The 27,586-nt window shown below is 40.7% G+C and overlaps 1 protein-coding gene across 1 annotated transcript in view; it reads left to right on the forward strand.

Annotated features, from left to right (window-relative positions):
- Window positions 1-17,309, forward strand: part of LOC311261614 (transmembrane protein 132C) — a 173,139-nt gene extending 155,830 nt beyond the window's left edge. Inside the window, exons 7-9 of the mRNA XM_084360412.1 lie at window positions 8,147-8,420; window positions 12,903-13,094; window positions 15,479-17,309. Of these exons, the coding sequence (XP_084216538.1) occupies window positions 8,147-8,420; window positions 12,903-13,094; window positions 15,479-16,648 (1,636 nt within the window). The 3' untranslated portion in view covers window positions 16,649-17,309. The remainder of the gene's footprint in view (window positions 1-8,146; window positions 8,421-12,902; window positions 13,095-15,478) is intronic.
- The last annotated feature ends 10,277 nt before the right edge of the window (window positions 17,310-27,586 follow it).

Genomic DNA, 27,586 nt, shown 5'->3' on the forward strand with positions numbered 1-27,586 from the left:
CGTGCCTTTCGCAGACATCGCTTGCTCTGGGGAGCCTTGATGGAGGGGAGTGAGGAACCGGTGATGCTGGGCAGCTGATGGACCTTCTTTAGTCTCCTCAGGAAGAGGAGACGCTGGTGAGCCTTCTTGATCAGGGTGGAGGTGTTGAGTGTCCAAGAGAGGTCCTGATGTGGACAACCAGAACTTGAAGCTGGTGACACACTCAACCTCCATCCAGTTGATTTGGATGGGGTGTGTGTGCCATCATTTGACTTTCTGTAGTCCAAAATAAGCTCTTAGGTCTTCTTGGTGTTGAGAGCCAAGTTGTTGTTGGCGCACCACACTGTTAGGTGCTGGACCTCCTCCCTGTAGGCCGACTCATCGTTGTTGCTAATGAGACCAATCACCGCTGTGTTGTCTGCAAACTTAACGATGGTGTTTGAACTATATGCAGGTTTGCAGTCGTAGGAGAAGGGGGAGTAAAGGAGGGGGCTCAGCACGCATCCTTGTGGAACACCAGTGCTCAGGGTGAGGGATGAGGAGGTGTGGTTATCTAACCTAACAGACCGGGTCTGTTGGTTAGGAAGTCAAGAATCCAGTTGCAGAGGGAGGTATTGATGCCCAGGTCACTGAGTTTGGTCATCAGTTTGGAGAGGATGATGGCATTGAACGCTGAACTTAAGTCGATGAACAGCATTCTCACATAGGTGTTGTCAAGGTGGGAGAGGGCGGAGTGAAGTGCCGTGGAGATGGTAAACTGGTTTTGAGGTGAGCCAGGACCAGCCTCTCGAAGCACTTTGTGATGATGGGGGTGAGTGCAACTGGGCGGAAGTCATTGAGGCTCGCTGCAGTGGAGTGTTTTGGCACTGGCACGATGGAGGTGGTTTTGAAGCACACGGGGAAGGTTGCTTGGGCTAGTGATAGGTTGAATATGTCAATCCAGACCTCAATCAGGGTCCAGGGACACCATCAGGACCAGCAGCCTTCTGTGCATTAACCCCGCTCAGTGCTGCACACACGTCAGTGGGAGAGAGTGTGAGGGGCTGGTGGTCTGCAGGGAGCACAGCCTTGATGGCCACCTCCTTGTTGTCCCTGTCAAAGCGGCCATAGATGTGGTTAAGCTCATCAGGTAAGAAAGCGTCGCTGGATGTAGTGGAGGTGTACAGTATCTGTACACTGAATGTTGCTTGTGAGTGTTGTGCTTTTATCACCCTACTTATTGTACGTTCGTTTGGTCGGCCCTCTGTTACCTATAGCATTAGCAGCTGTCAATCAAAACCAACGTGCAGCATTTTTTCTATCAGCGCGCAAGCACTTCAACCCAGAGCTCCCAAGCACACTGCCTGAAAAAAACCCTTTGTGGACACAGGCCCATTAATTTTTCTGTTAGATCAGCTTTTTAAATGTTAGGATGTTTTGCTTTTCTTTGTCATTTATGACAGTAAATGAAGAGTAATTTGGTTTTGAACTGTTGGTTGGACAAAAGAAGCAATATGAAGACATCACTTTGGGCTGTGGGAAATTTTGATCAGCATTTTTCACATTATTTGGGGATTATATGGACTGAACAATTATTGGATTAGTCGTTACTTGCAGCCCTAAGACAATGAAACAGCATCAGGGTCAATTTTAATTTGAGCGGATCCAAGTTTCATTCTCCAACAACAGCGTTGTTCTTGTAGAATTTCCTCTTGACATCACATAAACGCTCATGATCAGACTCTTTTGTCCATCTCTGCAGCAGTCCTGGCCTCGTGTTAGAGGGTAACGAACAGCCTTTTCTCCAGGTGATGTATTCGATTTCAATCATGGCAGCCTCAGATAAGATAATGATGAGACGTGTGACTGAACACCACTCCACCTGTCTCTTCCCGACTTCAGTCCTCCTGACAGTTCTTGGCTGATAACAAAATGGCTGACCTGTGCAATACAGCTTGTCATTACCGCTGGCTTAAGGTGGCCTCCCATCGTGCCATTTAGTCGTCAGTAGGACAGAACATTATTAGAGCTGTCTGGAGGTCAGAGTTTTCCCCTGGGGGCTCATCACTAGCAATACCTCTGCCAACCCAGCTGTGTAGTGCTACTCTGCAACTGTTGAAATCCATCAATTGATGGAGCAGCTATCCACCTACCTGCAGTAATTAGTTCCGGAAAAGCGTTGAGATTGGACTTGGAGTTGTCCCACGCAGCAGTGTGGCTCCTCTAATTATCCCTGCTCTCCTCTTATTTTGAGTGACAGAGGTACAGCATTCGACTAATGCCATGGCTTGTTGAGGATGTTGCTCTCCAGCTGCTGGTATGCCTTTATCAGCGGGGACAGCCGGGTTGTGTTGTCATTGTTGACGCCAGCATGGCGGCTGATGGGCTGCACAGAGCTTTGTTTCCCCCCTGTCTTCCACCCGTCTTTGTTTATCAGGGGATAACAGGCGTGACCTTGTGAAGTAGCACTGTGCCTGTTGGCCAAAATGGGCATCAGTCCACTTTCCATAAGCCCACAAGGAACAAATGGCAGGACCTTCCTCTATCAGCCAGGCCGGCAAGTCGCGGCCACACTGTGGGGGTAGAGAAATGAGAAATAAATAGACATCAGACTTGTAAGTGGGATAGTTGCAAAAGTACTCCTCGCACAGTTTTTGAGTGACACTGCCTGTATGGCTCACCTCGTCCCTTCCTAAGCCCTGTCAAAACACGGAAAAGATAAGCCTCAGCAGACAGCAAACCTAAGTGTAGGCGTAGCACTCAGGCATGCGCCACTCCTTTAACACGTCTTTCAAGCTATGGATATTGAGAGTCCTGTTTTCCATCTATTTTTTTTTTTTTTAAATCTCTTGCAGTTTAATTACTCCATTTTTAATGTTGTTGTCTAAAAACTGTGTTCTTCTGTAAAACAAGCTGCTTTACGTGAAATTCCAACAAGATTCAAACAATAAAAAAAACAATCAACCATTGTCACATTCAGCTGCTGCTGTATATATAGAAGCAGCGCTGCCTATTTCTGTCCAAATGACCTCCATCATGTTATTGTAGCAGAAAATGGAATGCAGCTCAATGCCAAAACAAATACGGCACACGATCCACGGGGCACAACAAAAATAAGCATGACACACCACATTAATATGCAGCATCTTCTCTGAAGTCAGGACTGGGCTTGAAAGTGAATGAAGCGGAAAGAAGAATTGCTTTGTGAAGCAGACTGTTCTCGGAGCTGAGTTTGATTTGTTTATTAGATTAACCTTAGATTAGATTTGGAGATGGCTGCTGCATAAGCACTGGCAGACCAGAGTTACACTGGAGATGAAATGGTTGGACTTCACTATCAGCTTGTTTACTCCTGAATCCATTACACCTGACGACTACCTGCATGTGTAAATATCTTCATAAATATACTGTTTAAACGCTGATTCAGTCAATTTGTTAAAACGTACTCCTGTACATCAGTGCCGTTTGTCGATTCATTAGCCGTGAATGTCAAACAACAAATTCTGTTTACGCTCAAAACACTCACAATGTGATTGAAAGGATTCAACCAAAGCAATTACTTCCATTGGAACGAATTGGAAGGTTTGGTGGATGAAATCATTGGCAGGTCTGTTGACATGAGGGGAGAGGGTGTTGAGACAAAAGTGAACATGGATTTATGAAATGGGAACAGAAATTTAAAAGAACAATTAATGTTTGATCGCAAATTCCTTGTTATGCTTTTCGAATAAAACAATGTGAGCAAGTGCTACATTTTATGCAGCTGGTAGTTCTTTTGTTTATGTGTGAATTTGAAGGTTGGCTTTTTATTAGCCATAGTGGACAAAGGCCACCCGGACAGAAAGCTGCATGCATTTAATAAGACTAAAACTAGGCCAGAGGGACTGAAATAACCTCAGAATTTGGTGCAGTGTTTCACATCTGTGTGGAAAATTTCATAAAAGTCATGAAGAAATAAGCACTCATAAATATGCATTAAATGTGTCATGTAGGGACTGCTGAGGCACAGCTGATCTGCTATTTTAATCTGGTGTTACAGGCGTTTCTAAAAAAGTGTTAAAAATAAAACTTTCAAAATAGGAGGATTCAGAGGCGTGTGAGCACTGAGCGAGCAGTGCCATGTAAAGACCAGACAGCAGATCTCCAAACTGATCGATAGACATCCTGCCAAGTGTGGTATACAGAAGCTGTTGACACTTGACTGATATCCATTCATCCTCTCCCTGTAGTCTGCTCCCAAAACTACATTGAATTTGACACCATTTAGGATTTAGCAACAAATTCACCCACGAATGAATATTCGGTCATTATCTCCTTACCTCCCTGCAGACAAGAAGTCAGTTGAGGTTTTATAATCCACAAAACATTTCTGGAGCTTCACAGCAAAACAGCGTTGCAGCATTCTACAACGACTGAACTAGATAGGGAAAAAAAAAAAATAACCACAAAATAACCCATAAGTAACCGCTCCATATAGCTCGTCTGACATTATCCAAGAAGCCCTGAGATCCCAAATTTATTTGAAAAGACATTATTTACACTTAAAACACATGGTTGTGCTTGTGCACCCACTTCAGAGGGGTTCGGCGGTAACATTTTTAGCTTAGCAGCTACAGTGAAGATTTCAGCTTAAAATAGGGTGTGAATAACATCTTTTCAATCAGTTTGGGATCTTACTGCTTGAATATCTGATGAGCTGCATGGAGCCATCTTGGTTGCCAACAACAACAACAACAACAACATTTGGTAATTTTTTTTTACGTTTTAAAAGAAGTCCTCAGCAACTTCAGTTGTTTAGAAAAAAGCATCACTGTTTCGATGTGAAGCTCCTGAAAGGTTTTGTGGACTACAGAACTAGAGCCCTATATATCGGTCGGCCGACATTACTATTCTTTGACCTCTTACTGAGTTTTCTGACACACAAATCTAGGTGAAGGTGCTCTACAAGAAATCCTCTTGGACCATTTAGGTCGGCCATATTGGATGTTCTGCTAATTAGCATATTAGCATAAAACAGTAATATGATTCAAATATGAATCAAACTTTACTCAATCAACAGCAAATTTGGTATACTGCACTGTGGGATAAATACACACATTTGTATAATAAATTAGCAACGTTGGTTGAAAACACTTGAAATCGGAGACACAAGTCCAGATCATTGTTCTCTAGGTAGGCCATGATGGATTTGGTGCTAATTAGCATAAACTGTACAACAGTAAAGTTACATCTTCTTTAAATTTGACTCAATCAATGCAAATTGGGTATATAGCATTGTAGGACAAGGATACACATTTCTATTACAATTAAGCAACATTGTTGAAAAACATGGCCACTATCAATCAGAGTATCCTCGCAAAGGGCGGGGTTAGAATAAATTGGTGTGTCCAAAAGCCCATTCACAGTTTGAATTTGGGATGTTGAATCGCTTGTTGCTTTTGAACCTTTTCTTTAGAGATCCACAGTAGCATAATTTCCTCTGTGAATGTCTGTCACTCAGTTGCCTGTGAAATCGGTCCTGCCAGCGGAAGGTTTTAAGCCCTTTAACTCCAAATCTCACTGTACACTCGGCTTTTCTCCAGAGCGTGCGGCTAACATCTTTATTCCCATGACTTCGCATGCAGTCAGATTTCTCAGGGGATTCAGACAGAACGAGACAAGCAGAGCAGATAATCACAAGAAAAACACTTTAAGAGATTATTATCATGGCCACAACCTTTCCTAGCTTGTATGTGTGTGTGAGAGAGAGACAGAGGAATAAATGTGGGGTGTACATCTACAGTATAGTGTATGAATGGTAGATCTGTTGACAGAGCACTTTTCTGTCCCCGCTGTGCCCCTGTGTAAAACTGAAGAGCTGTGAAGGCATTTATTCTCCCAGATCAACTGTTCAAACATTGCTTTCTCAACACATCAGGGTGCTTTATCTGTTGGTTTTAAAAAGTTGTTTGTTATAGCAAAAAAAAAAAAACAATTATGGGCAAATCTAATGATTACGAGGCTGTATAGTTACCATTTAAACCAAGTTTGTCATACTCAAAGCAATTTTCCTGTTGAGAAAGAGCTGAGCCTGTGTTGGCTGATTTGTTGCCTAAAGTCATAAAATTAGATTTGCTGGCAACAGAGCAATCAGCGAGGCTATTAAAGTAAAGCAGTAAGGAGGTGTATGTACATCACAATTCAGACCGTGTGCTCCAAAATGGTGAAAGAGAGACACTGAGAAAGAGAAATGATAGCCATGTACTGGATTGATCCTCTCTTAGTGGTCTAATAAACAACACGGCATCATTACATGGGCTTTGTCAGGTACACATCTCCATGTGAAGAGACCTGCTGTGTGTGTGCGTTTGACTGAGATCAGTTTAATTAAAACGCTGCTGAAAATACCACAAACCAAACATCAATGCAGTAAGCACTGCTGATGTTTCCTTTTCCCATCTATACCGTATATATTTGGTTCTTAATCAAAGTAGCATATGAGGGGTGTCATGACATACTGCTATTGACAATAATCGGTTATATAAAAATGAAATACTGATGTCAATAATACATATATAATAATACCTTATTATTGCCTCTTATTCATTTTGGTTTCTTTCTGTTCTTGTTTTGTCATATTAGAAACACAGCATAAAACAGAAGAATTCATGAAGTGTAATTGTTCTTTTTGCATTCTTTTGTTCAGTTGTGGTTTCAGACTCTCTCCACTTACCTGCTCTTGTATTTTAAGTATAATTATTTTTGCAAAAAATGGACCAAACGTAAAATATACAAAGTTAAGGATGGCTTTGGCTGAAAACATTACTTCCAAATTTTCTTCGGATATCACAAAAATATAGTTATCGTGAATTCTTCAGGCCGCAATAATCGTCCAGTGAAAATCTACTAAAGGGCCATGCACAACAATGATAGTGAGTCCATTACACAACTATAATGACAGCAACAATGACAAGTTATATGGTTAAGATCACTTTCAGGATGATTAGATGAATGATAGAGACAGACAGCCACATTTTAAAATCTATCTGGTATTACAATGCATTACATTCACAACGTATTAAATGCTTATAACGTACATTAGGCTCATACTCATTCAAAAATGTTATTTTATCTGAGACATACTGCTAGACATTGGCACTGATGGAGTCTCTGAAGTCCATTTTGTCTTTACTGAAGGTCTCTTTGACGATGGCCAGGACGACAGATGTTGACTCATATGAATGTACTCAACTAAAATCTTTATTTTTATTTATTTAAAAGATGACAATAACTCTCATAACTGTTTTTCCTAACTCCTCATCATTGAAGAATTTCATGAACCTATATCTTTCTGGCTTTCTTTTTGTTTCTCTGTGTGATGTACAGTACAGCAGTAACAGGTCATAATCATACATTTTTCTAAGCTGCAGACATAGCTGGACTGCACAGTGCTTGCCTGGCACCACTGTTTACAGAACGTTATAATTTCTAAGTGTCGATGCTCACAAGATTATCATTATAAATAAATAAATATCGAAATCTGGAAAACTTTCATGGCGTATGCGCCAGGCAAGCAGTTCTCATATACTGAATAGGTGGCATCTTTGGGTTGACTATCTAGTTTTATTTCAAATGTATTTTGTGGCTGGCCCTTGTAGTGACTCTTAAATGCTAATTTCAGCATTCTAACATGCTAAAATTGATGGGGCTAGCATGCAAATATAGCAGGTAAAATGTTTACTATGTTCACCATCTCATGTAGCCTGTTGGTATGCTTATTTTTGGAAATTAGTACAAAGCAGATGGTACAGCTGAGGCTGATGGGGAATGCTTTACAGGTGTTTTTATTTTTTTAGATGAAAGGTCAGAGGATGACCAAAGTTGTTAAAATTTACCTTGAGAAGAACAAGAATGTGTTTACAAAATTTGTTGAGGCATTTCAATCAAAACCACAAATGCCAACCTCATGGTGGCACTAAGAAAAAGTCAGGGGATCACCAAGGTTATTAGGATTTATCCTCTGGGGACCATGAATGTTCAAAATGTCATTGCAATTGATCCAATAATTCCAATAAGAAGACAAGTTAGATGAGATAGTTCACATATTTCAAAAGCAGTGGATTGCAGCCATGCTGCTAGCGTGGCTTAAAAAAGATTCAAGTTGCTGCCAATTTTGCACATCATTTGTTTTTATTTTTTTCATTGCCAGGTCTGCACGGGATAGTGAGGACGAGGATGATGAAGACAGACGTGGACGAAGCTGCACTCTACAGTATCAGCACGCCATGGTCAGAGTCCTGACCCATTTTGTAGCAGAGTCAGCTGATCCTCGAGGCCAGACCAGCTTCATGCTGGGCACCGATTGGCAGGTAGACATCACGGAGCTGGTGTGGGACTTCCTGAAGGTAGAGGACCCCCAGATTGCACAGCTACTGGACAGGAGGATACTGGTGGGACTTGACATGGGGATGACCACAATCCAGGTAGGCTATGGGCTACATAAACAATCTCATATGTAGCATTTAAAATCATATTACTTATTTTCTTAGTTTTGGCCATCACTTCTATCTATAAAAATAAAACCATATTCATGGATTTAATTGCTGAGGTTGTCACTCAAATGAGGTCTGCTGAGGCAACACAAAGTCAGTCAGTGGTAAGGTTGTAAACAAGCCCTCAGGTTAGCTAAAATTAATTGGAGGCATCCAATCCAAATTAAAGGCAAACTGTTTAATTATGGTCTGTCTGATATCGTCGTGTTGGTTTTGTTCTTGGAACATCATTATTAATGTTGTCTCAGGGACATCATATCTAATTACATGCAAGCAACAAACTCCACATTTTAAGCAAGCTGTTGTAACTTCATAGGTTGAGTACTCCCATCCAGGAAACTGGGGTTTATATCCTGATTCAAACATATTATTATACTGTCCACTTATTATTTTTACACTATGTTCACTTATTTCTGTTGATTTTTCAATTTTCTGACACGGTGTGGTTGTATTTTGGCAATTAAAATGCTTGTTGAGGTTTATGCAAGAAAGATACTTGGTTAGGCGTAGGAATACATGATTGAGTTAATATATACATTTCACAACATCAAATAAGTGTTTGAAAAGTTGGCGTGTATTTTTCAACATATGACTTTACGAGAACATGAATAGAGCGGCGGAGTCACTCCCCTTCCGGCGGTCCATCATATGTATGTAAATAAATAGCAAGAGACAAGTGTTTTTCTGATTCCATTCGAAATGTGACACGAGTTCAACATATGTTTGTCAATTTAAATAATTGAAAAAGTGATCATTCATCAGGTATAAGACTGTAATTAGAGAGACTTCACACCCAGCAGACACCTAAGTGATGTTGTCTTGTTCAAAGTTCACCAAAACCCATAACTTAAACATTGTAGGGCCGACCCTGTATATTAGCCAGCTCACCAGACTGACTTAACCTCTTTTCACTGAAGTGCAGCTGTCAATATGACAAGTCTTGTTGTGATTTTGATGTTTTTTTGGTACTTTTAAATATTTCTAAGTGGTAGATTGTTAGCAACCATTTACACCTGGGCTCACATAGCCCTAGCAACTAGGGATGTCCCGATACAACTTTTTCACTTCCGATACGATACCGATATTGCAGCCTTGAGTATTGGCCAATACCGATATCGATCTGATACGATATCAGCACGAATCATACATACTTTTATTACTTATTTTGTAGTGTGGAATGTAGAAAGGGCTTGATCAAGTGATATTACTCAAAGAGAGAATAATAGTCAGAAACAGGGTTAGGAAAACTGACCCATTTATTATTAACCAATGAGTCCACAGCTCAAATTTCACTGACTGTGCCCAAAACAATGTGGTCATTGCTCTTAGTCTTTACTAAAAAAAATAGAGTGTAAAAAAAAATAAATACATCACTCTAATAACAAGAGCAGAAAAAAAATATGAAACCCGACATTACTCACCACCGACAGGGGCTGGTCATCGAGCACAATAAATTGGGCTATCTTTTCTGTTATAGCCAATGCCTTTTTGTCATGCTTTGCAAATGTTTCGGTCAGCGTTCGCTCCGATACAGCGACTGCTTGTATCGAAGCGCTTATATCGGAGATTTTCGATGCAGTCCGATATAATCCGATACTCGTTTTTTGGCTGATATCGGACCGATATCCGATATCAATATCGGATCGGGACACCCCTACTAGCAAACCCGCATGAAGGCAGGTTGGGTCAACAACCCACAAGTGGCCCTAACAACCTAACGACACTCCCACACAGAGTTTAAAAGCCTGCAACTCCCCTCCAGTTAGTTAGAACTGAAGAAGCCTCTTGGATGAGAGGTGAAACGTCTTCAGCAAACTGAAACAAGTCTAGTTGCCTACGATACAGCACTTAGATTTACCATGACCTGGATGACTGAGAACCTTCTTCAACATTCTACTTTTAAATACTTTTGCACTTTCTGTGCCATGGTGTTGTTGATGAATGTAGTTCACTGAGTGGTTTCACACAAAACGATTTTTATTTTCTTTACGAAAAACTGCGACTTTGTTGACTTGCAAAATTATCTTTCAAATTGACAAACATCATATGTGTAGTTCATGTCACAATTCAAAAGGAATCAAAAATCAAATTTTCTCTCACCATTCACAATAATTGTTTTGTGAAATAAGGTCCCACACACTGGAAGGGGCAGGACTTTGCTTCTTACGGTCAGTTGCAGTGATGGTGCTAGATCAACTGTCAATGCAAAAAACTATCAGGCTTTACATACTGACTTCTTGCTTCAACTCGTATCTGCTGTTGTTTCTGTAGTTTCTTACGCACACAGTTAACCTGTGCAATGGGGGGTTTCTGCTGGTATTTCGCTGAACAGACTTTCAATTTTATCTAAAGGAACTGGTTCAAAGATCTGGATGAACTATCTGATTATTTGACTGCTTTTTTTCCTGCTTTGCTAGATTTTCTTCGGCCATCGCTGAATAAAATGAAGAGAAAAAGATAAAAATGAGAGCTAAAACTACAGTAATAAGAAGTTTGAATAAACTTGAACTTAACTTGAACTTGCGTCATAAAACCATTATAATTGGTAGCCTTTGTTTTATTACAGATTTACTTTCTATTGAGCCTTCAATTGATAAATGCAATTATCCCTCATTCTCATAATATCCCTGACCTTTATTTTAAAGCACCTTGCACCCTGCTAGCATACAGTAAGTCAGTCAATACTGGGCATCAAACCAACACAATTAACATTAACATTTACATTTACATTTACATTTACGGCATTTAGCAGACGCTTTTGTCCAAAGTGACTTGCAGTAATTCATACATACATTCATATACTGATGGCGGTGGCTGCCATGCAAGATGCTGACCAGCACATCAGGAGCAGTTTGGTGTTCAGTATCTTGCACAAGAACACTTTGACATACGGACCAGGGGAATCAAACCAGCAACCTACCAATAACAAGATGCTGTCTCAAAGGACAAATTAAATTGTCCTTCTGATTTTATTTTGTTTACTTTTGCCTTGTCAAGCGTCTAACTATTTTGAATCCACTACAGTTCAGCCACCTCTCAGAAACACGGTTTTCAGATGTTTTTTTTATTTAATTTAGACCACACATCATGGTACGGAGTACAAACATAAAACAAAATGTTTGAAAGCACAATTTAATAGACTTTACTCAACTTTGCTGTGGTACATAATTCTGTAATAATAATATATTATAGGTATATAGAATCTTATACTTCAGGAACATGAATTTATTCCAGGGACAGTAATTACAGATGCTGCTGTCGCTGCCACAGATAGACTAGTACCTCCTTTAGTCTAGTGCAGACAGGTGCTTTCTGGTATCTCACAGCCTGTGCTGCAGCCTGTCAGCAGTGAGTGCGCCCCCCCCACCCTCGGCCCTTTGCTTTGGCAGGCTCTTCAGGCTAACTGGATGAATATCAGCCTCTTAATGACATCTGTGTGAGTGGGATCCGCTCCCTTGCGTCGAGGTCTCATCTGTCAGCCTGTGTGCAGATGTATCTTCTTCACCTTCAAAAACTCTCTCATGAAACAAGCACAAACTTGAAAACATGACGAGTGCAAAGGTCTGACAGCGGTGACGACCTGAGCCACGCACCACACAGACTCTTGCATGATAAGACGTTTATAAAGATGTGCATGTGGAGAAAGCCACACAAACTGCACACGGCATTTATCATAAATGTGGTTTGACTTCCTGCTTCTGTTTTGGGGTTAAAGTGTGCCTTTCCTCTGGATTACCTGAATTAATCAAAGAGAATGGATTGTTACCTGCAGGAGGTATCGGGTGGAAGGCAGCCAAGTTGAGTTGTTGTTTTGATCTACACAGCCTGAGTTAAGAGATAAAATAAAAAGTAGGTTCTGTGTATAGTTTTGCATATTGCACAGGGGCTTGTGAGCCTTTTATGTTAGATGAAACACTTGAAAAGACGTTTTCTTAAATCACCTTTTACTCACGGTAATCCGCTTTTTGTCATGTCGGTGACATCTTCTCTGCTAAATGCTTATTGATGTGATGCCTTTGCATTCCACTTGCCAGGAATCACTTGTCAATCAGGCAGTGTGACCAGCGGGGACTTCTGCTTGGATTTTCTGTTGATGAAGTTTCTATAGGTAGTGCTCTTGTTCACCGTTCGGCTCTGGTTGCTGTCGCTGCTGATTTCTCCTGGGAAAACCTCTCCAACTCTGGGCGTTTAAAACAGGAAATGAAAAAGCTTTCACGAACAGGCTGCACAATAGGTTGAGTCACTATTGTAGAGTAGCACAGCAGTAATTAAACATACCTGAATGTCACAGGTTATTGCTGGGCAATAAAGGGTTTGAGGGGAGTATTGTGGAAGAAAATTCTTCATCTCTTTCCTTTAAAATTCCTTCAGCATTGCAGTACTGATCCTTTTCCTTTTGTCTTTTGCTCCAAGGTGTTGTCTCCTTTATCAGACTCAATCCTGGCAGAGAAGACTATCACAGTGGTGGATGAAAAAGTGACCATCACAGAGTTGGGGGTCCAGCTGGTGACCGGCCTCTCTATGAGCCTGCAGCTCAGTCCGGGAAGCAACAAAGCCATCCTGGCTACCACGACCACACAGGAGGTTCTGCAGAGCCTCAAACAGGTCAGGATACTGGCATGTATTACTACAATATATCATTGGTTACTGTAACTTTCTACAGTAGGTGATGGTTACTTTGATGTATCACAACAGCATATTACAAGGTACAAGGTAATTTATCCCTCATAATATAACACAGGGTTGCATAATGAAATGGAAGATAAACTGCTGGAGGATAGAAAAACCATTGCAACTGGTTTCCACACATGGTGCTGAGGGGTGTTACATTTCGGCTCCGCGTTCACTACATCAGCAATTTGACAGCAACAACAACAACAACAACAACAACAACATCTTAACAACAAGATAAGTATAATAATATTTATTGATAAAGTTCTTAACAATATAACAAAATGCTACACATAATAGATACATTTAAATAATAACTGCCTGCACATAACTTTAAGCTCCAGGAAATTATGGTAAGCATTTTTTACTATTACTGACATTTTATACACAAAACAGTTTGCATAGAAAATACTTAACTGTCTTGACCTTTTGTGTGCAACTGGCACAATTTCTCTTTGCTTGCATATACACAGAAGGTCAAAACACAAAATATCACCTCCCAAACAGGGCACATTAAAACACATTTACTTAGAAACCCAGTAGGAACTGCATTTAAAAAGAGCATCAGATCCTCGATGATTAAGACTGAAGCAGAGAAAACGTGCTGTGTGCTGAGAGGCAGGCTGACTTCAAAAAGTGGCTCTCTTTACTGATTTAGATATTTTTTGGCAACAAGGACAAACGATTTTCTGTAGATATTTTTCTTTGCGCAAGGAATTCTGAAGCGGAAAGTGGTGATTCAAAGGACGCTGCATTCGTCTAATACATTGCCATTGTTGGACTGCTTTGCTATGGTGATATACCATTAATTAAGAAGATAGCAGGGTGATAATCAGGTTGATTGTTAATGGAGATAATTGTTAGGTATGTATATGTACACACACACACACACACACACACACTCAAGTGAAGTTTGAAATGAAATAAGCCAGAATTGAGCTTTTCTTTAATGCACATCTCCCTTAGTAACCTCATACAAAGCCTCCTTTACGGAAATGATGGTGATTATGATCTGAATAGATTGAAAACAAGACCAGTAATTATTTCCAAACGCTATTTAGCCCAGTCTGATTAAGCCAGAGAATGATGTTAATTTGGTTTACAACAGTAATTATTATCTCTTAGCATGTTTAATTATTCTTTGATGAATTGATAGTCATTTGAAGAATTTCGTATACGTACTGAAAGAAAACATGTTCACTCCGCAGCCTTGACTACTTTGCATTCCAAAACAAAAGACTAACTTCCAGATTCCATTTCACACCGTCAGGGTCCTTGAATGTGCAATTTTACAATGGAAGAAAGCGAGAATGTGCGTGCGCTCGTGTACTCTTGTCTATTTGTTTGTTCCACACCATCAGTAACCCTCTTAACTGCGAGGCTCGAAAGCCAGACTGTGACAGAATGTGTTTCCTTGGGCAGCTAATAGAAACTGGAGCTTAATCTGAGAACATGCGAAAGCAACACCACAGCTTCTGCTCCAAAATATGACTTACAGGCCAAATCATGTTCTGCTTCCTTTCTCATTTTGCCGAGGCTGCTCTCTTTGTGTCATCTTTGATGTGCCCATCAAGCCCTTTCACAAGTTCTCTGAACTGCTCCTTTACAGTCCTCTTCCTTCAAGTGAGGAAGGAAGGGACTGGGAAGGCCATTTATCTGCCCTATCTGCACATGCAGTGTGAAGATAAGCAGGCAGCGCTGCACTGTAAGTCCTCTGGTGCCAGTAATTAGGGAGCATTGACAGACCACTATAGGGATCTACTTGTGCGCCTTTGGGGATTTGTCTTTCCGCAACATTAAAAGGCAAATTGCGAAACTGCAGCAGGAGAAAGGCTTGCGATGCCTATGTATGGCAAATCCTTATTCACATGAACAATGTTTAATGTTACTGTTTGATCTTTTCAACGTATCTTTTAATCTGTATCCCCCTTAGCTTAGAGAGAATAGCCTCTGAGTTAGCAGAACCATGCGACTTAGGGAACTTTTTTACACTCACAATGTCTCCCACAATTAGAAAGCTGCATATGTTCTCTAAGTCTGTCTGGTGCTTTGAAAAAAGGAACTTTAGATGCAAATAATCATTGTTTTTTCAATTCATTTCACTCCGGATAGTAAAAGCCAGTGGCAACAAGCAGTAGGATATTACAGAGTCCCTGAACAACACCTGGTTGATGCTCCAACTCCAGGAGGCCTTATAATATAAGAGCGTATATATTGAAAACAATGTTATCAGTTTCAATCTGTTTCAAATAAGGCTCAGTACAGTAATATTTCACTATATTTCCACACTAAATATTGTTGTGTGCGTGTTTTCACAGGAGGCCTTGATCAGCGCCTGGCTACAGTTCAGCGACGGCTCCTCGGCTCCTCTGGACCTGTTTAATTCTGACTTCTTTGTCCTGACAGCCACCTCCCTAGATGAGGAGGTAGTGACAGTGCAGCAGAACCCCTCTTGGAAATGGCCTGTCATTGTGACGGAGGCAGAGGGCCAAGGCCTGCTGGTCAGGGTGGAAATGACTGTTTGCGAGGTCTGCCAGAAGTTTAAGCGCCGCAGCATCCTGGCAGCGGGGAACTGTAACGTCCGGGTGAAGTTTGGTCATAGTGACAGTTCAAGGGGAGGGGGCGGCGACTACGGTCCTGATGGAGACGATATGGAAAACAGAGGCAGGCTCTCCCCCTCCCAGGACAGGACCGGCCTTGACACCCACTACTATGGCAGCTCCATCTCTGACATGGAGGATGGTGTGTTAAGGAGGGCCACCACCACTAGAAGCGCAATAATGCGCAGACCCAATGGGGGTAAACTTTCAGATGACGGCAGCCAGAATATGCCAATTGATTTTGCTGACTTCCCTGCACAAGTGGACCTGCCCCGTGGCCGCAACATGGACGATGACCTTATCCAGACTGCTCGTGGGCTCACCGACCTGGAGATCGGCATGTACGCCCTGCTGGGGGTCTTCTGCCTCGCCATCCTGGTCTTTCTCATCAACTGTATCTCCTATACCCTGAAATACCGCCACAAGGAGCTCTCAATTGAGGGCCAGGAGAGCATGAACCATGCCCACGATTGGGTGTGGCTGGGGAACGAGGCAGAGCTGCTTGAGAGCCAAATCAGTCTTTCACCCCAGCAGGAGGAGCAGACCTCCATGATGGACTCGAGCAGTGGACTTGAGGAAGGCAGCCACCTGCTGAACGGAGGCTCAACCCAGAAGAACGTGCAGGGCCAAGTGCATCGGGCGGCGGACACAAGCTGTATACCCAAGGACAGCAAAGGAGACTCACCCACCACCAAGAGGAAGCGAGTCAAGTTCTCAACGTTCACCACCATCCCTTCAGACAGTAACTACCCCACTGTGAACACACTGACTGGAGGCCACAGCCAGGACATTAAGTGGGTGTGCCAGGACGTGGAGCTGGGAGACTCCAAGGAGTTGCGCAATTACATGGAAAGGTTAAATGACAGTGCTTTAAAAGAGGTGGCATAATGTACTGTGTGCCCTTGTAACAAACTCACCCTTATGCCTTTCAGAAGAAAGTGGGTCTGGATGGAAACTGGACCTCTTGTTGGTCAAATTGGAGGAGAATCATCCCAAACTGCCAAAGGGTCATTAAATTTAAGAGAATTGTCTTGATTCCACAAGTGACTAATGATGAATCACTAACATACAATACGTCAATGAACGAGGACGTCAGATGGTTCTTTTTTTCATTTGTTTATGGGATGATTACCTTTTAATCATCATTTTATGACTACAGGGTTTAGGTAGAATGATCGTAGGACTGATCTGCAGACCTGTGATAGTCAGACGACATGTAGATTTTAAAACGAACAGTAACGTGACTAGATAGATGTTCTGAATGTCTGTGCACATTAAATGGTTTTGGAAGTTTTTGTAACATTTTGGATATTAATTTCCTATGCCAGGTCCTTATTCTGTGGAAGAGTCGAGGAAAGGCCAAAGCAAGCCGAGAGAAATTTCTGCATGCTGTTGGAAACAAAAGGCACAACTTTCCGGTTCATTCTCATCCTCCTTAACACGGCAGACGACCTGTTATGTATATACCGAACAGTCTCCAAAGCATTGTATTGTTGCTCTGTATATTGTATTTTCATAACATTTAAGAAATACACAACAATGTCAAGAGCGTGTGTTAGCTTTTATTACCTGCAGCAGGTCATTTCTCTCATCCTAAGGTTATTCATTAATGTGGTTGAGCCAATTACACTCTCATCTTTGTATCAAGAGTATTTTATGAAATGCAGTTTACCCACAAGCCACAACACAATCTGCCGGCCGGTGGACACAGGCAGTGGCCATTAACACTCTCATCTAGTCTATTTGAACACAGTAGCCCAACGTGACGGCCAGTGTATGAAGGGGCTTTTAAATTAAATGGCTGGACAACATGGTAATGTGACATTTCCGACTGCCACCCCACAGTTTAAAGTTGTGTGAGCTTTGAAGAAAATGCCAATTAAGGTCTCGTTAACCTCTGTACCATAGCCTCCAGGAAAAGCATACTGATGGGCGCACTGGGATGAAATGTGCTTGCCATCTCTCTGTAAGTGTGGATACAAAGAAGGATAATTACAGGGAAGGTGGGAAATGTTTTCCTTTTTGGAAATGGATATTTTTTTATTATTCAGATAATTGCACAAATAATAATCATCTCTGAAACTTCCCAAACAAAGGCAGTCGGCTGAAAAATTGCATTTTGCTCAGTGAGCCTTATTATCATCACAGTGGTGTTGGCTGATTGGGTTTTTTTGTGTTATTATTTTCCATCAAGCAGAGAAATGTTCACATTATGTTAACTGTTGCTGCAGTGTGGATCAGATTGTTAATCAGCAATGCACACAATATTATCTTGGAAGAGGGGAGGTGAGATACTTCAGCAAACAGGAGCACTACCTTGAGTGTAATTAGGGATGCCATTTAGATTAGCTCAGTTATGTCAACAGTCAGCACTGAATGGAGCCCCTCGAGACATCTGCAAGTTTAGTGGCTTTTTAACTTTTATTGAATTTGCTCAAGCAGCATGATGACTGATCCTAGATTCTACTTCTGTGGAGCTGCTATTGATCGACTGCCTGCTGAGCCAGGACGCTGAATTATCACAAAAAAGGAAATGACAGGAGTTTGAATAGAAAGATAAAAACCAGTGTTAGGTATTAAGATAACAGGTGTAGCATTTTGGGAAATGTACTTGTTTGCTTTCTTTGCCAAGAGATCAATACCACTCTCATGTCTGTACGGTAAGTATGGGGCTACAGCCAACAGATGGTTAGCTTAGCATAGCATAAAGACCGGAAACAACAGGTCAGCTAGCCTGACTGTGTCCAAAATCAACATATCCTCGTCCCAAAAACAACTTAGTAGGTTGATTGACAGCGTCGCCCAAAACAACATATCACTGTTCCCAAAAAAAAACTGTTGCAGTGTAACAGCAATACACTTACATAGGTTTAGGTACTGAAACATATCATGGTTTGGGTTAAAATCACTACATAACTTCCCTTACAAACATACCTACTTAACCTAAGTAACTTACATTACATTATGTACTCGACTTCACTACATTACTGAGTAAAAAGTCGTCACTATTGAGTTCTGGTTTTACGCAGGACATGAACACCAGTCTTCTGAATGAAGGTCCTGTGCATGTTTAACCCGACCGTCCTTCCCAGACCTATACGGACTTTTTACTCTTTATACTACTTTACTCACTTTCTCCTTTGCAGCTGTAATAATTACACCGGCCAATAGAGGTTACCGCCTAACAACAAATGTAAATATGGGTAATAATAAGCTGCTTTCATTTTTGACCTAAATGGTTGTTTTTCTGATGAGGACAGGCTCCCCAAAATAGGGGTGTTGAGATTTATCGGTATTGAGGATAACTGTGATATATAAAAATGAAATATTAATATCATGTTGATAATACACATATGAAAATATAATGTAAATAATTCAGAAATAAAGAAGAAAAAGACGCAGTAACTAACTAGTTAGCCTCTACAACAATTCTTTCAGCCTCGATAATCATGTAGTGAAATTATGATAATGTGACAGCCCTTGTCCAAAGGTAACAAAATTCATCTACCAACACCACTAAATCTTACCAATTAATATTTTATGTCTTGTTTACAGCATTTTTTGTAGTAAGCTAAGCTAACTGACTGCCTGTGCTTGCCTCATTTGGACCACAGCACCGCAAGAGTGGTCATTTAGCTTAGCTCTGCACACAGACTGGAAACAGAGGGAGAAACAGCTAGCCTTGCTCTGTCTGAAGGTAACAGACTGTGTTACCTGTCTGTGTGCTAGGTAGTATGTGCTCAGCTTAGCGTACCACCTGCAGGTGCTTATATTGTACAGCAACATGATAATGGTATCAACCTTCTCATCTAACTCTCACCAAGAAAGCAAAAAGGCCTTTTTCAAAAGATGTCAAACTAATATCTGCTGGTGTGACAGTATTTTCAGCAGTTTTTTAAAAGACTAAATCTGCAATAGTCTACATCAGTTTAACTGTTAAAGTAGATAAAAGAAATGTAGTTTGCACATGCACACACACAGAAGAAAAAACAGCTCCTCCTCCCTCTTTTCTGTTTCTGCTCTGTCCTGAAATTATCTTGCTGTGCTGCGATCTGCTGTCTCCTGTGTTGTTTCCCTTATTCTGTGGCTCTATCAGTGGCTGCAGGGGACTGAAGCGGGGTCCAGTGCAGTCTGTGCACTGTGTGCTGGGACCATGGCTGCTGTGCTCAGCCTGTGGACTGTGAAGGGCGAGGAGAGCTCCCGCAGGTCTGGGAGGGATTTAACTGTCAGCCACAAGGGGCATGATTGATGGAGGGTCCTGTGTAATTAAAACACCACTGCAACTCTCTTTCTGTGACCACCGTCGTTGGCTCCAACCTCTCCAGGTAGGAACGGAACAGTGGAGCCCATTAAAGCCCCATCGTCTCCCCCCCTTGGGCTCAGGTCGGAGACATATGTTCATATCTGCTGGGACGTGGCACAGGAGATTTAATGATTGTATTCATATCCATTCTTGGTAACTCAAGATTCATTTTTGCTGGCCTTGAAGTCTCGACTTCCCTGAAAGGAAAAGAAAAGGCCTTCCCCAGGCCTCCATCTTAAATGGATTTTTAATTAAATTGATGATGTGAGACCAACAAACTCTCACTAATGGTTGGCTGTGCTCCCTGTGGTCCTAATGTGCCGGCTCTGTATTTGCAATTTCCAACTGATTATTCGCTGCTTGATTTATGTTGCTTCTTTTGAATTCATTTTGAAATCAGTTCACAGCAGTTTTACAGCAACTAAACACGCACAAACACGCAGTCGCAGAGGAAAGAAGGAGCAGCTGACAAGGTCAGCGTGACATTCCGCTCTGACCAATTTCTGCAGACGGAGCCGCGGGGAACCAGGGACAACATTGTTCACAAACGAAACCCTTGTGCCAAATCTGTGTCTTGTAAACACAATCTCCCACCTGACCAGTGCACCGCAGAGGGAAGACAAACACCAGAGCATACAGAGCGACTTATCTCACTAGCCTTTTAAGGGCTCTTTCTTGACAACATACAGCAGAGCAGTCTTGACCTCAACCTAATTACAGTATAACCTCGCAATGTTGAATAGCTTTCTTATTGTCGACAAATTCCGCAAAAACACCATAACCTACAATGTGTTTGTACATGTCTCTGTAATTAATCACTTACCTACATTGCCATCGGCCACCTAAAGTTCTTTACAAATGGTTCACTAATGTATACATTCATTCATTTATTAAAACAGCTGGGCACTGTAGTATTTTAGCAAATGTTACCGAAATAGGATTTAAATATGTTTTTGTCTGGGTTCAGACAAAAACAGCTTATCCAAAAATGAAAATTGATGGTGGAAAGTCAACATTTCTGGAGCTTCACAGCAAAACAGCATTGCAGCATTCTCTTAAACAGCTGGAGCAGCTGGGGACTTGTTTTAAAACTTGGAAACCCCAAGAACCCAAAGTGATTGAAAAAGATGTTATGACACTTTTAGCTCAGCGACTACAGTGGAGATTTAAGCTTAAAAAGGGTGTAAATAATGTCTTGTCAAATCAATTGGGGGCGTCCAGAGACTTGGATTACACTGTTTACAGCTGTCCTGCCTGCAGAAGGGGGAGGAGTTGTAGAAAAAACCTCCTGTGGTGTTCTGTGGTGAACCTCAGTGGTCTCAGTCTACATCTTTTATGTTTTTCTGTAGTTTTTTATGGTAAAAACAAGTCTCCAGCTACTTCAGTTGTTTAGGAGAATGCTGCAATGCTGTTTTGCTGTGAAGCTCCAGAAATGTTTTGTGAAGTACAAAACTTCACCTGACTGTCCATCAGCATGAGGGCGAGTAGTTTCTGACTGAATTTTTTGGGTGAACTGCTCCTTTTACACACAGTTGGTGCCCCAGTGTGTACAACTTTATGTATTTCAATTAGTATTTTCATGTAAATTTACCAACATGAGTAATCCATAATATGTAATGCATTACTTTTTTTGTATAATACTTGAAAAACGGCATCAACTTCTTTTAAGCAGACTAAGTTATTTAATTTATTCACATAATCTCAACTATATGTAATAGAAATATTTAAAGTCGATGTTTTGGGGAAATTATTTTTTAAGTGTAGATGGGTTTGACTCAGATTAAACTACAGTGCTATAAAGAGACACGATCAAGAACAATGTTAGTGCAATGGTGTGGCTTTTAATATGACCCAAAAATATTCCAAAAATATTGGAATGCTGTGTAAAACGTAAATAAAAAGGAATGTGATCATTTGATAATCGTTTCTGACATACACTCAATTGAAAACGGCACAAAGACAATATATATTTAATGTTTCACCTCATTAACTTCAGTTTTGCTTTGCTTGCTTTGTGAATTGAACGGCAGCAACACGTTTCAAACAAGTTGGGACGGGGAAACAAAACACTGGGAGAGTTGTGGAATGATCCAAAAACACCTGTTCAGAACGTTCCACAGGTGAACAGGTTCACTGGTAACAGGTGACGGTGTCATGACTGGGTATGAAAGGGGCATCCTCGAAAGGCTCAGTCACTCACAAACAAGGGTGGGGTGAGGTTCAACAAGGATATTACTACATGGGCTCAGAGCCACTTTGTAAAACTTAAAATTCTTTATGCGAATTATGTTTTACTTGCATTTTACAGTGTCCCAGCTTTTGTTTTTCTTAACATCAGAAGTCTACGCCACAAAAAATCTGATTTTAGTTAAATCAATCCATTGTAGATTTTGGTCTTAGACTTTGCTTTGTTAACAGTATGAAAAATGTAGAATATCATTAGCCTTATCTCCATAACGTCAAGTCCCCCTATATACTGTAAATTGTACTGTAGGGGACCAGTTTGTAAGTCCCCAGAAAGAATAAGTGTCCCCACAACACCAGTGAACAATCAGGTTTTGATTCTCACAAGATGATAAAAATACAAACTCACACACAACAGTATAAACATCTGCACTACAAAATGTATTAGTGATAACTCAAAAAACCCAAAGGCATCAAAGAACTACAGTAGCTGGCGAAGCCCTTCAGCATGAAGTGAGCAGCCGACCATGTCATTTAGATATATCGGCCCAGGAGGACTAGTGGAGCCCTGTGCCCAGGGGAGCCACATATCAGCCAGGACTGTGAGACAGGCTGGGGCATTTTTCTGCCTGCCGGGAAACAATAGAAGGTCAGAGGGTTATCGAGATACACCTGGCTAGAATGGTATTCCTCAGTGTGTCTGAGAAAGATTTATCTTGATGCCTGTACTGTTTTATGGGAGTCAAGCCCCATTCTGTACAAATAAGATGCTCTAAACTATAGGTCCTGCACATAATAACAAAGGTTGATGCTGTAAATCCAGATGGATGTATGCTGTTAAACCATTTTACGGTTGCTTATTTCACAGATCATCTCTCTAAATGACGTCCTAAACCCGCCGTCACAGCCGAAAACAGTCTGTAGAGTGACAAGAATAGCAGACTTTCTGGTAGAGGAGATTGTGAGACATGCTACATGTTTTCTTTTCTCCACCTCAGCATGACTTTATTGGAGATAGCATGTTTAAAACAGATCAACCCGAGTATAACAACTTGTCTCTTGTCCAAGACAGAAAATGCTCCGGGATGCCGACCAACAAAGACAGCTCAGATAAGATAATTAGGTCTATGCAAATGTGGATGATTAGTACTTAGAGATGGGTGATTTGTCTCCTTGGCTGTTTTCTTAAACATTGTGTCTGCATTAGCTTATCTCTTAATTAACACGATGATACCTCCCTAATCCTCCAATTACTGGAGGAGCATATTCTGGAGCATCTGCCGGTTGCTCATTACACAGGTAAGACTCACTAATACAATTAAAAGCAGCTTAACATTCTGTAGATTATGTTGGACTGCCACATGCCCCCGAAGAGTAGGGAGGAGACAACATTATTTGACACGCAGAGAGGAAAATGGTCTTAATTAAGCAATTAACATAATCGACCTAGAGATAAACACTTAAATCTTTTTTTTTTTTTTTTTTTGAGTCTTAAAAGTTTTCTTCCTAGAACTAAAAACCTTTGGAGAGGGTAAATGCCTCTGATGGAAAACTTTAATCATGCTTTAATCTTACTCTCTTTATCATAATTTTATTTCTCTAAATTTAGTATTACAGACTTTAACCTTTAAAAAAAAAACTATGAGTAGTTATAGGCTCATAATTGGTGGGAGATAAACAAGACTAAGCAATGCTAGCAGCTCTGTGAGGATGAGCCTACTTAGGCAGAGCAGTGCTTGGAACTAAATGCTAATGCTCACAAAGATGATGGAAGATGTAAACATGCTAATGCTAAAGCAGGTATGTTGTTAATGATGAATGCTATTAGAGCTACAACTATCATATTGAAATGTAAATATAACACAAACAAAATACTTTAACCCCAAATGATGAAGTTAGTTAAATGAAAAATGATTTTAAACAAGTAAAAACACAAAAAACAGAAATTAAACATGTACCAAGACACTTTTCCCGTTTCCCATTTCAATGTAAACTCTTCTCAAAAGTTTTCATTTACAGTCAATTTTTGTAAACATGTACCCTTTAATTTCAGTTCTGAGTTATGACCTTTATCTCATTTACCAATTCACAAACTGGCGGGCCAACACACACACACACACACACCCACACACACACACACACACACACACACAGACAACACGCACTCACTCTGCAACCCAAATCAAAATAGTGTCCTTTAAACCAAAATTAAACATTGCAGGCCTGAGTTGTGGTTTGGGAGCACTGTGACCTAGAACTAAAGAGTGCTTCCGGTTCCCTCGTCTCAGAGTCGATGGGTTTTTTGAATGGGTTTTCGGTAAAGAAGACCTGTGGTTAACACAGGCTTAAGATTTTTACGTGTTTTGTTCTACGACATAAAATACATCATTGCATGTCCCACAATTGAATTATAAAGTGTGTATGTGTCTTAAAAATGGTGAGTGCTAACAAGTGGCGAAATGAGACTGCAGAAGTTGTCGGGGACATTAGACGTCATCACGCTGAACACTGAGACTCATCTACTCACTACTCCGTCTTTACAGGCGGACTTTAGGTGCAAACTATTCTAACTTTACAACTTGTGCATTTATCAGTTTATAGAAAACGTGTATGGTAATTGTGTAGTAAGATAGTACTGGTGGTGGTGACGTTTCATGCGACAGCAATGTAGTCTGTTTCTAGCCTAACATTAGCTAACATGAAAGTATCATAAACTTGTGTTTGACACAGAGCTTATTTTTTGGGCAATATCCAAAATTCAATTCAAAAATCCCAAATGCTTTTTGTTGAGGAAAGCAGGGCTACAAAGATACGCCATCCCTACACCACTCTGTAATCATTAGCTGCAGCCCTAAAAAGACATCTTAGTTCAGCATGTTTGAATAGAAACATTTGCTGATTAGCATAAATAACAAAGTACAGCTGAGGGAGATGGGAATGTCCTTGATTTTGCAGTTATCAGACATAAACCAAAGTATTGAATGAAGGGAAATTTTGACCTGGTGATGGCGCTAGAAGAAAAGTTAATAATGACTGAAATTCTTAGTCGTTGAGACTATCACTGTTAGACCTCATGGTGGCGCAACAGTAAGGGAGGGGATCACCAAAAACTTCAGGATTCATCCACTGGAAACCATGAGTATCTCGGTCTCAATCTGTCCAACAGACAGATAGATATGAAGTGAATTTTCATTTTCACAAGGAATGAGGAAAGTAAGGCTCATTTTTCTAAATGTTTTTTTTTTTTTGTAATACTCATTTTGACCACAAGAGGCTGAAGTGCACGACTACTCGTGTCCTAAATAAGATGAAAGGTATCCATGTCCTCCCAGGGGACTTTTCATTTCTCTCTGCAGTCTAAACACAAGATGCATCTATTATGTGTTGGCAGGTTATGTAACATCACGTCATGTCTTTGTTTTGGTGAGGAATGTGTTATACCTACCACCAATCTGCTGTTAGTGTCACAGGTGGAATATTGTGTGTTATCAGCCTTCTCATCAATGGTTCTCTACAGTGAATAGTGACTTACAGACGCAACCAAGAGATGGAGATTGGAAAGCAGTTATTAATTCTTCCATTCATGTTGTCCTTTTGCAGTGCGAGGACAGTGAAAGTCCATGTATCCATCACCAATAAGCAGTGCCACCACAGTATTTCTATGTTTACAGCAATCAGACTGACATTATGCAAAACAATCAGTGGTTTCCCTTTGCCTGGGATATCATTTGAAAATGGAAGTTTGATACCTGAACACTGTTTAATTATTGAAGTTGAGTTACGGTGAGCTTGGCCTGCATCATGATGATGACGCAAAATGAAGATATGGAGTGTAACGATTCTATAAGAGCAGTCACTGGCTTCATTTCCAGGCTTTGATAAATCATATAATCCATATGTGCAGGTGGTGAGGATGTACCAGGTGAGCTGAGAAGGCAGAGTGTGTGCAGGGACTGCATCATCTCCAGTGCGCTCTGTGCGGCAGATCACACGGAGAGCACAGTGTGGGCCTGACAGCTCAGTCGTGTCCACTGCAGCGATTTCACAAACAACAACTATATGAGACAGAACTGACTTAGGAAATATTGATTCAAGATTTGAGTTATCTGACATTTTTACAACTGAAAGCTGTTTATGGAATAATTATACTTCACTACAAGCTCGAGTACGGAAGTGCAAGCACGCAAGTGACACTGCTGGTCTGAATGTATGACAAAGTGGATCTATAACTAATGTTTGATATGAAGTGAAATTAAAAGTGAGATGTATAATTACGTGTAAAGTAATGCTTCTACGTTTGATTTCTACAATCGGGCTTTAATTTAACACCTCTGTGTCACCAGTTTCCCCAGTCTCCAAAATGTTCGCATGCGTGGGTCAAAGTTTCTGTTCATTTACACACATTTCAACGTCAAGTATTTTATAGAAATATCCTAATTTATGCTTTGAAAGTAGTAAGGTCTATAAAGAAGGGAAATTAAAACTCCCTGGGAGAACATGGATTTTCATCTTATTGAGCGCATGACTAGTCGTGCACCTCAGCCTCTAGTGGTCAAAATGAGTATTACAAAAACAAGCACCTCGACAAATGAGCCTTACTTTCCTTTTTAATTATTTTTTCCACTGGGTTCCACACACAGAAATGTATTTTTATCATGGAAAAAAACCAAACATTTTTCACTCTGTTTCACACATGACAAAAATTTTAGAACTTAGAAAATGGATCACCAGAAAATAAAAAAAATCTCACTTGCCACTTCCCTCAGGGCTTCAGTAAGTGTTTTTACATGTTAAAACAAACAAGCAAACAAACACCTATTATAAAGTCTTTTGTTGCTCCAGACGAAGCTGCATATAATCTCATAAATTGCCTCCAGTGATGTCACTTAGCGGCAAAGTTGCTTTGTTGGTAATGTAGACACCACATTTTGATAAAGGAAGAAGAATGTGTGGAATAACATCAGGGATATCTCTGGTTCTGCTGTATCGATTTAATCATTTGTTTTTAAACTGCCCATAATGATTCCAACAGTGTTGTAGGAGTGCATAACACTGCTTTTCAAAACCTGATGCCAACAATACCCACAACGCAAGCTAGCCAGACATCACTGGAGGCATTTTTCCAAAATAGTAAAGCCACAAAGGGCCCAGGTTAACATCAAATTATAATCAAAAATCAGAAGTCATACTTTTGGAACCATGAATATCTGACAGATTTTATGGATGGCATTCCATCCAACAGTCATTGAGATATTCTAGACTGAGCACGCCACTGGCATGGTTTAAAATGTATTCTGTCAAATTGAGAACATGCTCAAAAAACATAAAACAGTAGCAGG

Source organism: Pagrus pagrus (assembly GCF_965226575.1).
Source record: "Pagrus pagrus genome assembly, chromosome: 8".
In the NCBI taxonomy this organism is placed as follows: Eukaryota; Metazoa; Chordata; class Actinopteri; order Spariformes; family Sparidae; genus Pagrus; species Pagrus pagrus.